This window comes from Stegostoma tigrinum, chromosome 16 (genome assembly GCF_030684315.1).
Source record: "Stegostoma tigrinum isolate sSteTig4 chromosome 16, sSteTig4.hap1, whole genome shotgun sequence".
Taxonomy (NCBI): Eukaryota; Metazoa; Chordata; class Chondrichthyes; order Orectolobiformes; family Stegostomatidae; genus Stegostoma; species Stegostoma tigrinum.
Window position 1 is genome coordinate 42,107,698 of NC_081369.1, and position 15,978 is coordinate 42,123,675.

Consider the following 15,978-nt stretch of genomic DNA (forward strand, 5'->3'; position numbering starts at 1 on the left):
GGTGATAGGGGGAAAGTTTAGGAAAGAAGCACAGGGAAAATTCTTCATACAGAGGGTAGTGGGTCCCTGTCATGTACTGCCAGTGGAGGTGGTGGAAGCAAACACATTAACAACGTTTAAGGTGCATCTTGATAGACACATAGATGGGAGGTGAATAGAGGGTTAGAAACAGTGCATGGGCAATAAGTAGGGGGTCTAAATAAGGAATTGAATCGGCATAGGCCTGCTGGGCTGAAGGGCTTATTTCTGTGTTGTAAATTATCTAATCTCTTTCAAACTCCCACACAATTTATCAAAGAAAAGTGCTTCATTTTACAAGTAGACCATTTTAAATTACATTTTGTCTCTACTGAACCCACAAGTTAACATGGAATCATGCAATACTGAAGAGGCTGATGAGTCTATACCATTAAAATAAATTAATGGTTTTGTCCGTCTCTACCCCTGTAACTCCTGCAGCCTGAAAATTCTCCTATCCATTCTTCCTTTGTGTTTGTGCATCTCACACTTTATTGTCTTTCACCTAGGCTTTGTGCTCTGGAGTTTCCTCCCCAAACTTTTCCTCACTCCACTTGTTTAAGGCGCTGCTCCATACCCAATTCACTCAGGACTTTTCTGTTTACACCACTGCAGCACCTTGGGACAATATTTTTCCATATACTCTACTCACCAATTCTGTCTGCCAGACTCCTACCTCTCCAACTAAAACATTAAAATGATCAAATAGGCATTGACTTAGGGCATCAGAGAACCTGCTATTAGGATGGTGCAGGCTGTACAAAGCATAGGGTGGTGAATTTTAAATCTTTAAGGTTAATCCCATGTTCTGTTTATCGTTTCCATTTCCTGTGATGACGTAATGTGGTAACCTTATCCTCAGTAATGTTAATATGAAATAAAAAGTGGAAATGAATGTGATGTTTTTACAGGGATACTAATGTAGCCTTGAAATTTTCTGATCGATAAAGAATCAACACACCTTTCATAAACCTGATTATAAAGTTAGTGTTTTACAATAAGCCATGAATGAAAATATTTTGATACTTGGCTATTTAACTTTATATGGTAGACTTTATGGATAAATTAGGGAATATAAGACAATTCTTTGCTCTTGCGCCTGGAGCCATGGATTTGGGGGATTTGATCTAAACAGGCGGTGTTAGTGTAAGATTTCTTCAAAGCGTAGGTTTAAAGTCTACTCCTCTGCAGCAGACCTTATTAAATTTCAGAACAGTGAGTTCTCTGAACATTGGCTTTAAATACTTTCAGCGGTTGCTTTGTTTTCAAGATAAAAGCTTTTGCGCAGTTTTGTTGGGCAAATTATTTGGGTGTATTGAACATGTAAATTGTTTAACTGGTAAGCACAACTAAATGTGGATTTCTAAATGCGTTTACATATAACTATTCTAATCATATTGAAAATTTACATATTCTGGTATGTATTGTATACTTTTGCACGAACCGAAATGTAACTTTAGTAAAGAAAGGAACTTAATTGGTTATGGCAAAAGCAAAGTACAATGGATGCTGGAGATCCAAAACAACAAAAAGTGATGAAGAACCTCCAAGTCTGGCAGCAACTGTGGAGAGAGAAGCAGAGTTAATGTTTTGAATGCGAAGAAAAATCATTTTGGACCCAACATTATTCTGTGCAGTAACAATATTTAACTGAATTGGGATTGATTTTCCGTGGCACGTTACAGGATATTTTCTTTCTGGTTGATTCCTTGTCTGATTGTACTAAGATGAGCTGCTTCCCAAAGAAAGAATTTGGTGATGATGTTCGCTTGTATATCTTGGCATTCATTAAATCCATGTCACTAGTACAATTGAGTAACCAAGGAGAAGAAGAATGTTGTATCCCTTTATCATATTTTTTTTTCCACCCAATTTCCCATTTTATTTTTAAAGACCATGATCATTCCTTGGTTTAAAGAACAGGCACTTAGTCTTCTCTCAGCCTGGTGATATTGGGAATACGAGAGAACAAACTCCAGCATCTTTACTGAAACCAACTCATCCAGCAGCGCAACCATAATCATTCAAATTAGCTCTCGTTTAACTACTGCATCAATCATACTGTGGCAAATAATCAAAACAGATTTTGTTTTTCACATCTTATGGATCCCTGTGGAAATTGTGGAGGCACAGACAATAATTTTCCAAACTTCCTTGGGTGCAGGGGTGGTGCCAGGCAACTATAGAATTACAGATCTTACACTTTTGTTCAAAAAATTGTTGTTAGGATATGCTGAGCAACTGGACCAGTAAGTTTAACTTCTACTGCAGGTACATGTTTAGAAACTATTTGGGCATAATGAGTAGACACTTGTTAAATGTGGGTTAATTTAAGGAAAGCTGATGTGGATTTGTTAAGGGCAAATCATGCTGGAATTTCTTAAAGACTTAACAGAGACAGTTGGTGAATATAATGGTATTGATATGAATATGGACTTCCAAAAGGCAGCTTGTGAGTGCTGCATAACGGACTTGTGAGCAAACTTAAAGTTTATGGAATGAAGGGGACAGTAGCATGGAGGTATGAAATTGATTGACAGGAAACAATAGTGGTAAACTATTATTTTTAGGTTTTACTTGTCCCAAAAGTTAGGTCTCCGTATGCTTCGCATGTAAGTCAACCCCTTCTTCCACTTTTTGGCTATAATATGTATACTTGAGTTGATAGTCAGTCTCAATTTTTCATGCCACAATCGCATGTTTTTCTTAGTGAGACCTTATAAGCAATTGCAAGTGATCAAGCAGATGAATACGGACTGCATTTTGAAGATACAAGAGAGTTTAAGACAAGGCTACTGCAACGTTCCCTCTAAGTTGTACAGCCACTCAGAGATATCTGCGTAAGCCAATCAGTATGCTGATGCTGTTCCCAGTGTTGACGTCAGGTACACTACCATGTACAGACTGAGAAAATAATTAGGGGGAGCATTGGCACACTGTTTTAGATGCTGATATTTCAAGATGGTGATCAGGCATGGTCTGGAACTTTTATAACCAAAAAATCAACCCCAATTCTCCGAATGAATGTTTGATCAGCTGACTTGTCTACCATTGGTGTGGTTGTACTGGTTAGTGGAATGGCCAGACAAGTGACAGATGAAATATAATGCAGAGAATTGGCAAGTGATTCATTTTGGTAGGAAGAACATGCAGAGACAGTACAAAAGATGGGATAAAATTCTAGAGGAGGAGAAGCAAAGGCACCTGGGTGCACCTTCATAAATCATGGAAGGCAGCAAGTAGAGTGAAAAAACAGTTAATAAAGATATGTGACCTTAAGCTTTATAAATAGGAGCAAAGACAGTATCATCAACTTTGTATCTGATTCTGGGTACAAGAGGAAGCTGTGAAGACATTGAGAGGGAGCAGAAAAAATTCATTCAGAGATGTGGAACAACAGTTACATGGACGTATTGGAGAAGCTGAGACTGATCTCCTTGAAGAAGCAAAGAACATGAAAATCTTCTTTACAGGTGGTTAGGATCTGGAATGCATTGCTTGAGAGTGGTGGGAGCAGATTTAATCATGGCATTCACTAAGTAATTAGGTCATTATCGGAAACAGGAAAAATTGCAAGGCAATGAGGAAAAGGTGGTGGAGTTGGGATTTAGTGAGTTGTTTTCATAAAGAACTATGGTGAGGTGAATGTGGCTGTATTGTGTTTTGACTATTTTGTGATTCTTTGGTTGTCTCTAACAATTGCTCTGTCCTGAAAAATGACTTCTGGCATTGCATTTTTTTTAAAGAAAATAGCAATTGATTCAATATGAGGAATTAGTTTTCTTATAAAGTAAGTTGAATATATTGGAAGTTTGAGTACAGTCATGGTCAATAGACAAACAATTTCCACCTGCTTTTAATGTCTTTAAGTTAGCTTTTAAAAATTAATTCCAGGGATTTGGGCATCACGGGTTGAGCCAGCATTTTTGTGGGATTTGAAGCAATATCCCCAGAGCATTAGCCTATGCCTATGGAGTATTATCCAGTGATAATACCAGTACACCACCCCCTCCCCGTGGACCAAATTACCAAATACAAATTGTTCATCTTACATTCATCAGAAAAAACTCAATGCCACATTTCAAGTCATCATTACACAGGGGAAAAGGTGCTGATTGTTTGATAAATTGACTCTGACTTCTCTATGGCATTGCCTTGAAGAAAGCAACAAGGAATTATAGGCTGCCCAAGCTCCCTGGTAATTCAAAATGGAATGAAACTTCAGCAAATTATTTTTGTTTGCAGAGAATAAGTCCCTATGTGTGAATGTGTATCGCGTCTAGGAAGCATAAATGGGCCATGTTACATGCATGACCAAATAAGTTAAATTGGTTGGTAGTGTAGCTATTAACAATTTCAGGATTGTGCAGTGCTTGTTAAACTATCATGGAATACCATTTACAGATCATTTATTATGGTTATTTCAAGTGCGGACACTGTGTGCAGTCAGTACTCTACCTAAAGAAACATGTTGTTTGATTTGAGTAGCCAAGGTGTATTAGCTTGCACAATATTGAAATGCTTACACAGAGTTGTTCAGTTGTGTGCTAGTGTCAGAACCTTTATGATTTTTCACTATTTAATTTTATTAATTTTCGGTTTAGAGCTGAGAGTTGAAAGTGACTTGCTCTGTGAGCCACAGCTTGTTTCTAAAAAAACGGAGCAAATATCTGATGTACTTATGGAAGGTATAATTTGTCTGATTAGCATGTAAAACAACACTTTTCACTGTGTCTTGCTATATGTGACAATAATAAATCAAATCAAATAAATCAGGATCAGAATGACCATTGTCCACAAAATAACTTTAATGTGCTCACATAATGTCAAATTTTCAAGGGGAGCAAACAACTAGGGCCTTTTTCCAAGATTGCTGGTAAAGCCAATTTTATAGCATGTGGAACTATGCAGATCCCAATATATATACTGATTTGATTTTAAAGCTTGAGCATGGGTTCAGCGGCTGAAGTATCACCTCTAAACCAGACGTCGTTCGATTGGACCCGCGGTATTGAAATTCAGTACATTATGTTGATTGACAATTCAGTGAAATATTGAGATCCAAAACCTCAATTTAATAGTTAAGTTGACATGACCTCAGTTTTTCTGATTAAAATGACATCCCTGATCACCTGTTTCAATAGGTGCATTATGCTGATATTGCTGTACATTAAATTGCTTTAAATTGTACCCATGATTGGCAAAACATAGCTGTACCCTGCCAGAATAACTTTTTCAAATATGTATTTACACATCCTAGAAGCCATGCTGCTTTGGAGAACTTTGAGGTGATTCTTCCATTACCCAGTGATAAGTTGAGGAAGGCTAGCCTGTGGCCTGATCATGCCTCTGTCCCAGAGCAATGGCATGTTTGGCTGGAAAGATCAATGTGGGTGACTGAGTTTGGAAAGTGTGAGTGGCTATGATCAAATTTGTACACTTTTGCAGTTGTTGTCAATATTAAATTCAGTGGTTTGTGTGCCTTCTAATATAATTTCTAGTTTTAAGAGTGAGTTGCCAGGATGCGTTGCCCGTTTCAGCAACACTGTAGAAGCTTGACAGCATCCAGGACAAAGCAACCCGCTTAATCGGCATCTCATCCACAAGCATCCATTCCTCCACTACTGATGCTCAGCAGCAGCATTGTGTACTATGATATGTACTGCAGAAATTCACCAAAGATCCTTAGCCAATACTTTCCGAACCCACAGCCACTTGCCTCCTAGAAGGACAAGAGCAGCAGATACATAAAGACACTATCACCTACAAGTTCCCCTCCGAGCTGCTCGCTGCTCAATGTTCATGCCCTATGCATGAATAAAAAAAGGTGGAAAATGGATAAATGCACCTAAATTAGAGTCTGGGAGCCTATTAGACTTAAAAGATTGGGGCCATGTTGCTTTGAGAGCTTAAAAGGTGATAAATCTGGCCAAAATGTGCATTCTGGAGATGTGTATTTGTTCTGGAAAATAAAGGTAAATTAGTTTCAAAGTATTCAGCAAACCCTGAAACTAATTTAGAGGATCCTTCATAAAAAGAAGTGCAGTCCTGGTCTGAGGCAGTAGAAGACCATCACTTGAACTGCTTGGAATAGGTGGACTGGACCATATTCAAGTATTCAGTGGAAAACCTAGACGAGTACACCACAACCATCGCAGACTTTGTTTGCAAATGCTTGGAGGACTTTGTACCAAAGAAGTCAATCCGGGTGTTCCACAAACCTTCGATGAGCTGGGAAATTTACTCTCTACTGAAGACAGGCATGCAGCATTCAAGTCGGACTACCCAGACCAATACTGAAAATCCAGTTACGACCTCCACAGGGATGTCAAGAGGCAGTACCGGACCAAGTTAGAGGCCCAAATGAACCATAAAGTCTTCTGCTGCCTGTGGCAACATTACGGGAAACAAAATGAAGCAGAGCAAGATAGTGGACAAAGACACATTCCTCCCTGATGTACTCAATACTTTCTATGGTCAGTTCAAGCAAAATGCCAGCAGTGATGTGGACGTTCCTTTGCCCACTGTCACCGCTGCAGATGTTGGATTGGTCTTCCTGGGAGTCAACCCAAGGAAAACGACAGGCCTGGATGGAGTCTCTAGCCAAGCACTTAGATCCCGTGCACACCAACTGGCTGTATTCACAACATCTTCAACCTCTTCCTCCTTCCAGCTGAAGTCCCCACCTTCAGGAAGACAACCATCATCCCAGAGCCTAAAAAAGCACATGCAACGTGCCTCAATGACTACTGCCCAGTGGCTCTGACCTCCATAATCACAAAGTGCTTCGGGAGACTGGTCATGACCCACATCAACTCTTGCCTCCCTGCCTGCCTTGATCCCCTGCAATTTGCCTACTGATGTAACAAGTCCACAGTGGATGCCATTTTCCTAGCCCTGCACTCATCACTGGAACGACTGGACAACAAGGACACCTACACCTCCGCCTCCGCCGCATCTGCTCCCACGATAAGACATTCCACTCCCGCACATCCCAGATGTCCAAGTTCTTCAAGGACCGCAACTTTCCCCCCACAGTGATCGAGAACGCCCTTGACCGCGTCTCCCGTATTTCCCGCAACACATCCCTCACACCCTGCCCCCGCCACAACCGCCCCAAGAGGATCCCCCTCGTTCTCACACACCACCCTACCAACCTCCGGATACAACGCATCATCCTCCGACACTTCTGCCATTTACAATCCGACCCCACCACCCAAGACATTTTTCCATTCCCTCCCCTGTCAGCTTTCCGGAGAGACCACTCTCTCCGTGACTCCCTTGTTCGCTCCACACTGCCCTCCAACCCCACCACACCCGGCACCTTCCCCTGCAACCGCAGGAAATGCTACACTTGTCCCCACACCTCCTCCCTCACCCCCATCCCAGGCCCCAAGATGACATTCCACATCAAGCAGAGGTTCACCTGCACATCTGCCAATGTGGTATACTGCATCCACTGTACCCGGTGCGGCCTCCTCTACATTGGGGAAACCAAGCGGAGGCTTGGGGACCGCTTTGCAGAACACCTCCGCTCAGTCCGCAACAAACAACTGCACCTCCCAGTCGCCAACCATTTCCACTCCCGCTCCCATTCTCTAGAGGACATGTCCATCATGGGCCTTCTGCAGTGCCACAATGATGCCACCCGAAGGTTGCAGGAACAGCAACTCATATTCCGCCAGGGAACCCTGCAGCCATATGGTATCAATGTGGACTTCACCAGTTTCAAAATCTCCCCTTCTCCTACTGCATCCCTAAACCAGCCCAGTTCGTCCCCTCCCCCCACTGCACCACACAACCAGCCCAGCTCTTCCCCCCCACCCACTGCATCCCAAAACCAGTCCAACCTGCCTCTGCCTCCCTAACCTGTTCTTCCTCTCACCCATCCCTTCCTCCCACCCCAAGCCGCACCCCCAGCTACCTACTAACCTCATCCCACCTCCTTGACCTGTCCGTCTTCCCTGGACTGACCTATCCCCTCCCTACCTCCCCACCTACACTCTCTCCACCTATCTTCTTTACTCTCCATCTTCGGTCCGCCTCCCCCTCTCTCCCTATTTGTTCCAGTTCCCTCTCCCCATCCCCCTCTCTGATGAAGGGTCTAGGCCCGAAACGTCAGCTTTTGTGCTCCTGAGATGCTGCTTGGCCTGCTGTGTTCATCCAGCCTCACATTTTATTATCTTGGAATTCTCCAGCATCTGCAGTTCCCATTATCTCTCACCTACAGCAGACTCCTGCTTATCAAATACAGCTCCACCCTCAACACCATTATCTCCTCCAGACTGATCTCAAAAGTCCAAATCCTAGGTCTCGGCTCCGCCCTCTGTAACAGGATCCTCGGCTTTCTGACCCGTAGGCTACAATCAGTGAAGGTAGACAACTGCACCTTCTCCATGGTAACACTCAACGCTGGAGCCCCCTGAGGGTGCATTCTCAGCCCTCTGCTATACTCCCTATACATCCTTAACTGTGTTGCCAAATTCCACATGAATGCCATCTATAAGTTAGCTGATGACACCACTGTGGTAGGACAGATTCCAAACAATGATGTGTCAGAATACAGAAAGGAGTTTGAGGGCTTGCTGACGTGGTGCAATGAGCCTCTCAATGTCGGCAAAACTGCAGAACTGATCATAGCCTTCAGAACGAAAGGAGGAGAACACACCCCCATCTACATCAATGGAGCTGAGGTGGAGAGGGTGGAAAGCAGCAAATTCCTAGGGGTGATGATAATCTGTCCTGGACTTCCCACATAGATGTGATGGTCAAGAAGGCACAACAATGCCTCTTCTTTCTCAGGCAGCTCAGGAAATTTGGCATGTCTACAAGGTCCTTACTAACTTTTACAGATGCACCATTGAAAGCATACTGTCCAGGTGCATAATGGCCTGGTAATGCAATTGCTGTGCCAAGGACCGTAGGAAGCTGCAGAAGGTAGTGTGTATGGCCCAGAGAATCATGGAAGCTAATCTTCCATCCATGGACTCTATTTACACATTTTGTTGCCACAGAAAGGCTGTCAAAACTATCAAAGACCAATTGCACCCTAGCAATGCTCTCCCTACACCCTCTCCTATTAGGCAGAAGATGCAGAAGCTTGAACACACATACTAGCAGGTTTAAGAGCAGCTTCTTCCTTGCTGTTATTAGATGATGAAAGAACTGTCTAACTTCAAATAATGCTGATCTTGCTAATGTTTATCTTGCCTAGTGCATGCCCTGTGTGATGTAACTTGCATGCCTCTGTCTAGTTTTTTTATTTCCACTCTATGATCTGTATCTCCTTGCTTACTATAATCTACCTGTACTGCTTGTAACCAAAGCTTTTCACTGTACTTCAGGCCATGTAACAATAAATCAATTGGTCAATCATGAAGGAAAATTAATTTATTGGTCAGTTTGAGGACAATGCAAAGCAAATGGAGTTGTGTACTCTAGAAAAAAAGTTGCAGTTTTGCACCTTTTGTAATTTGCAGAAAGAGGATAGAATCATAATATCCATTCAGAATCATAGAATCTTAGAGGGGAAGAAAATGACTTAGGCCTAGTTTGTAAACAGAGTAAAGAACTAACTTCATTAATCTTGTGAATTGAATTAAGGGTTAATCTCAGTATGAATCTTGTGAAAACAGCATCTGAAAGATGAAATGAGTGAGTGGCAAAATCTATAGTGGGCCTTGCAGTGTCTTATTGCAAAATGAAATTACCAGCTGAATTAAGCTGAAAGTATTGGAGAAGTAACCAGAGCAGGGAACTGAGGCATTCCACCGTCAAGATATGTTAAACGAAAATTTTATCTCTGAGAATACCTCGAAGACATTTAAAGCACTCTCCATTGGAGAAGTAAATAACTAAAATTGTTGTGTTTTAAAAGAACTTCTTGATGAAGACAAACCCGAGTGCAGAGTATATAAGGTTGTAACCATATTAAGTGCTTTATATACAATAAAATTTGTTTATGTTCTTTAAAATTGAAATTTTGTTGCATAGTTGCATAGTTGAAGTTGGCTTTCTCTTTAAATTTAATGTTCCATAACAGGATTGTAATGTGTTTCTTTAGTTTGTTGGGTTTTGACAAAAATAGTCTAAATTAACATCAAAATATGATGTTGAAGAATGATTACTTTGACTTTTGAGATTTGGTTTTAGGCAGATGGAAATTTCATAGTAAGGTACTTCCGTCAAAATTGTTTTCATTTCGGTGAAAACATATTAGTTAGCCGGTAACGTTTTCTTTGTAGTGCAAAAGTACTTCATTTTTAAAAACTGGATTGTTTTATTGCATCCTGTGCATGCAATGACAGGAGCAAAGTATTCACTATGAATAGTATGCGTATTTCTGTGGTACAGTACCTTACGTCCATAGGACCAAGTGTGGTCACTTGATGTAGGAAAAGCTAGCTACCCAGCTGTGCATAACCTGGTTCCATAACGAAATATGTGATCATATTATTTATGTTTTCAATTATATTGGTTGAAGGAAGGACAGAATACTGGGAGAGCTCACTACTTAAAAAAAAGTGAAGGGGCATCCTTCTCATTCACTTGAAGAACTTGAAACATGTCTGCTTAAATATTAAATCCAGGAGTTGATGTTGCACTGAAGTTTCAACCAGGATATTGTGCTGGGATTTCAGCCCATAATCTTTTAGTTTGTAGGTGAGAATTCAAGTTCATTAAGTTTTGGGTTGAGAAATCAGTTGTTAAACTGGAAATTTAAAAAGAATCATGTTTCAGTTGTAATTGGTGGATCATGCTCAATGGCCTTGTCCTGTTCTTATGTTCCTAGATGTTGTTAAATAGCCAGGTTTTACATCTGTCAAATAAACTAGAAAGGCACTTCAAGTAATACATATCTGAATGTAGTCTCCTCCTCTATCCTTACTTAAAATTGTTAGTGCTACCCTTTCAGGAAGTTGTCTTGCTGAGGCTACTTTTTATGCAGCTTGAACGAATGCTTGTTCAGTCAGTAGCCATTATCTTCGTCTGGGTGCCAAGTTCTGTCCTAATGTTTCTACAGTAGCCGAGTCACTGTGATCTTTTTGTGCAAAAGCACAATCAAAATTGTCAAACAATGTCAATTACTACCAGGTTTCTTACAATGTTATGAAGAAACGTCTATAGTTGTAGCAGCTGTTTAATAATTCTCAATTTATTTTTGTGTGCCAGTGCTGTAAGATTACCTGAATGTCCATTATGGGGAGAAATTAATTTCCTTAAAATTACGATGCTGAGAATGAGCCAAACTCAAGTTTTTTTTTTAAGTAGTCAAATAATTCAATTAGAAGATTTCCAATTGATTGAATGTCTGTTACATATTCTTATGATTCTGTGAGGAACAACTAATTATTAAGGAAGAAATCTGAACATACATACATACATTATTTGCCAAAGTAGCACATTTTTTAAACATAAACTATACAAAGAAATTTGAATAAGTAGGAACTACTAACAATGCAATAGCTTGCAAAGAATTAGGTTAAAACTTAGTTCTAATTTTCAGCTTAATTTGCCCTCCCTAAAGAATAGCCTTATCGTATGAAAACTTGAAGTTTCAAGATTTGTGGGACCAACCCAAAAAGGTATCCATAACTCTGTGGAATTTAATTCTCATAGTACCAGATGTCTTCTGAGGTAAGATTCTAAGGGCTTGTTTGCATCAACTTTTTGGCTATTTTCTCCTCCCCTCCTTGGTCTGGTTGTCAGTAGGTAGCTCAGTTGTCTTTACAAAGATTTCCAATGTTAGTTTTTGTGTAACGCTCTGTGAGGACCACTGCATATTTTGATTTCCATAAATTGCAAGAACAAATCTTGCAACTGCTTTTTCTGAATGAAATCTAACTGAGAGTCCCACCCGCATTCCAATAGCAAACAATGACATTTTTGTCTCTGCATTAAATGCAGGTGTACCTAATTTTTTTTTGATTGTTCCTCGCTTGATAAATTGCAGCCTATACGTAGACCAAAATTCCAATAGCCTAGCTGTTTTCAAACTCAGCAGCTTGCTTTTGTCAGCCATCGCACAGATAAATAAAATAATCTTCCATTGCCAGCTCCTGTGTTCATGGTGATAGGGCATGCTCAGAGATGCCATTTTTCTTAGAAATCTAATTTGAATTATTTGACAAATGACACAGCTTTTTGGTTCTATAACCAAAATTAATTCTTAATCATTCTTATGGAGTTTTATGACTCATTCCAAGAATGTATAGTTTTTAGCTTACTTCATGGAGATAACAATGAGTATCTTGCCTTTACCCAAATATTCAGAAATGGGCCTGCATCATTCGTATTTCATTATCAACTCTTAATCTAAGACATATGCACATTAGTTAATCTAGGCTTGTTGGATTTGTCTGTAGATTAACAAGTAAAATTAATTTAAACTCTATGTCGTAACCAGACTCTTCCATTTAAAAACATTTGCTTTTAGTCATCAATCAATAGTCTAAAGCATTTGAACTATGAACTATCTTTTTGCAACCTTCACTTGTATTGTTATAGTTTAAGTGGAGTGGCTCAAAGGACAATATTTCTCCTTTTTCTTTGTAACTCTAAGGACTGGTACCATTTTTGGGAGAAATGTATTCTCAGCATTAACTTGGCTTGTCTATAGGGATAAGTGATTAAACTGTACAATTGGGCTGATTTATTCAATGTATTTAGAATTTATATTTTTTCTAGTAATATAATCCAAACCTTATTACTTTGTTAACAGCTCATTTTTTGATGTTCAGCTTGATAATTACCACTTGTAAAGTTGCGACAGTTTTTGTTGTGTGTTGATAAGTGGTTGCCTACGTTATACCTGGTTTACAGGTCATAACAACCTTCACAAATGTGACTTATGAAATGGAGTTTGTGATACATTTTATTAAGCATTGGCTTGAGCAGAAGAGAGAAATTAGCTGAAAACTACTTTTAAATTCATTTTGTCTCTCTGGAATATTTTAAACAATTCATTTGTTACGTTAACTGAATCAGCAGCACTGTGCACTTCAACTTACATTTGATTTACACAGAATACTGTTCTGTGTAAAACCTGGTAGCCTGTATGAGCAGATGTTAATTTTGTTTACCTTCAGTGTAGCAGTGCATACAGAGAAAGCAGTGTTAATCTTGAAGCAGAAAGAAAAGGTTGCACATTCGTGCTGTAGGAATAGCACAACTGATAAATAATTAACAACTGCTGCAAAAATAGACTGGAGAATTTAATAAACTTTAAAAGGAAAATTGGGACATTTGAGATTTTCTTTACAACAAAATACTGTCTGAAGCTGGCATGAATAATATTTCATTTAACAACATTTTTTTTCTTTTTTCCCCTCAGTGTGGTGTGAGGTCATGGCAACTGCCAGTTCTGGTATAGGTGGGAGTGACCAAGCTTTGGAAAAGTCACAGTTGAATATAAAAAGTAAGTCCAGAGTTAGTTAATGTCAACCAGTTTGCTCAGTAACTGCATAAAGTTACAGTTACACGATTACTCGACAATATCTACCTTTAACTTTTAAAGTGGAAAATGTGATTCATTCTGGACATCATAAGTGTGGACAAATTTATTTCTGGATTGGATAAACACAACCTAGTTAACCCTGGAGTGAGTAGTCATAATAGATTCCTCATAATAGTCCTTTGCGACCAGAGAAAATGTCTCTGGCTATCCACTGTATCTAAGCCTCTCATCATCTGATACACCTGTATCAAGTCACCTCTCATCCTTCTTCATTCCAATGATAAAAGCCCGAGCTCCCTCAACCTTTCCTCATAAGACCTGCCCTCCAGCCCAGGCAGCATCCTAGTAAATCTCCTCGACACCCTCTTTAAAACTTCCACATCCTTCCTATAATGAGGCAACCAGAACTGAACATAACTTCTAAGTGTGATCTAACCAGAGTTTTATAGAGTTGCAGCATAACATTGCGGTTCTTGAACTCAGTTCCTCTACCAATGAAAGCCAACACACCAGACGCCTTCCTAAAATCCTATCAAGTTGGGTAAGAACTTCGAGGGTCCCTCTGTTTTTCCACTTTGCCAAGAATCCTGCCATTGACCCTGTATTCTGCATTCAAATTCAACTTTACAAAATGAATCATACCACATTTTTCTGTGTTGAATTCCATCTGCCACTTCTTTGCCTAGCTCTGCATCCTGTCAATGTCCAATTGCAACCTAAAACAGCCCTCCATGCTGTCCACAACTCCACCAATCTTCCTGTCATTGGCAAACTTACTAACTCACCCTCCCAGAACAGATCCCTGCGGTCTATGCTTTACTTGTGTTAATTTTATTCAGTCCCTTTGACCCATTGTTGATTTCCTCAGGCCTTCCGGCATGTTTTCTCCTTTTCTGCTGTAAATACTGAAGCAAAGTAATTACTTCAGGTGTCTGTAATTTCCCCATAATCATTGACAATCACCCCGCTTTCAGTCTTCAGTGGGCCTACATTGCTCCTGACCACCCACTTTCCCTTTATGCAGCTATAAAATTTCTTCTTATTGATTTTGATGACCCTGGCAAGTTTCCTCTCATAATTGTTCTTTGTAGCTCTTGCAAACAGCTTTGCAGCCCATTGCTATTCTTTGTATCTTTCCCATTCAGCAGGATCTGTGCTGTGTTTTTTGTAATTTTGTACCTTTTAGTTGTCCCTGGCTGTTTTTTTTCTCTGCGAAGTGGAGCTCAAGTGTTCCTCAGTTGTTTTACCCATTAGCAGATTTCCCAGTTTACTGTGGACAGTGTCCGTCTCATCACATTAAAATCAGCCTTACCTAAATCTAAAAGTCTGGTAGCTGATTCATGCTTTTTGCATTCAAATGCTATGTCGAACATGATCATGTAATGATCACTATTTGATAAATGTTCACGCACAATTAGTTTACTAATTAAATCTAGCTCATTACTAAATCCAATATTGCTTGCCTACTCATTGCATCTGGGACATATTGCTGTAGAAAACTGTTCCAGATGCACTCCAGCAGTTAATTACCTTTCTGACAGGTGTTTGTCTATCCTACCTAATCTATGTTCAAGCTAGAATCTCCAATTAATGCTGCTGTGGTCTTGCTACACATTTGATTAATTTCTGCATTTATACAATTAAGGGGAGCAATGACCTAGTGGTCTGATTGCTAGACTATTAATCGAGAGACCCAGATAATGTCTGGGACAATGGTTTGAATCCTGCCACGGCAGATGATGGAATTTGAATTCATTTAATCCCAGATGTTTAGAGTCTAATGATGGCCATGAATGTGTGGTCAATTATCAGGAAAATCCATCTGGTTCACTAATGTCCTTTAGGGAAGGAAACTACAATCCTTGCCTGGTCTGGCCTACATATGACTCCAGACCCACAGCAATGTTGTTGACTGACCTCGATTGCCAGTGAAACCCTCACCTCTTGAATGAATAAAACAAAAATCTAGTGCCTCCGAACTACTACCAGTGGATCTGTACACAACTCTCATTACAGGTTTAGATCCTTTACTATTCCTCAGTCCTCAGATTCTAAATTGGTATCATCCTGCAGCCAAGTCTCAGTAATAGCTACTGTGTCATAATCTCTAATTTGAATTTATGCTGCAAGTCATTAAAGTTATTCCTTACACTCTATGCATTTGAATATAGAACTCTTATTTGAGGCATACAGCTGGCCCTCAGCACGGATGCTTTATTCATCTGTTTATTATTTCTTTTTTCCAGTTTAATTAACGTAATACCTACAGTTTTGTCATTTCTTGCTGCCATGAAGCAGGATTCCTGACAGTGTTTCTTAGCTCTATATCATGTTACTTGATATTGAAACTATATTGACTTTCCCTAAGCATATCACCTTACCAGTTTTCTAGTTTAAAGTTCTTGTGATGACCCAATTTAGCCTTTTCACTTGGACATTTGTCCCAGATTGGCACAGGTGCAGCCTGTCTCAGCGGTATAGTGGTTCCCTGTCCCAATACACAA

The 15,978-nt window shown here is 39.9% G+C and overlaps 1 protein-coding gene across 2 annotated transcripts in view; it reads left to right on the forward strand.

Moving 5' to 3' along the window:
- wwp2 (WW domain containing E3 ubiquitin protein ligase 2) overlaps positions 1 to 15,978 on the forward strand; it is a 220,676-nt gene that overhangs the window by 12,757 nt on the left and 191,941 nt on the right. For both annotated transcript variants that reach the window (XR_007249090.2, XM_048546465.2), the window contains exon 2: positions 13,352 to 13,435. Coding sequence is in view for 1 of the 2 variants with exons in the window: in XM_048546465.2 (XP_048402422.1) it covers positions 13,366 to 13,435 (70 nt within the window). In the remaining variant the exon portion in view is untranslated. The remainder of the gene's footprint in view (positions 1 to 13,351; positions 13,436 to 15,978) is intronic.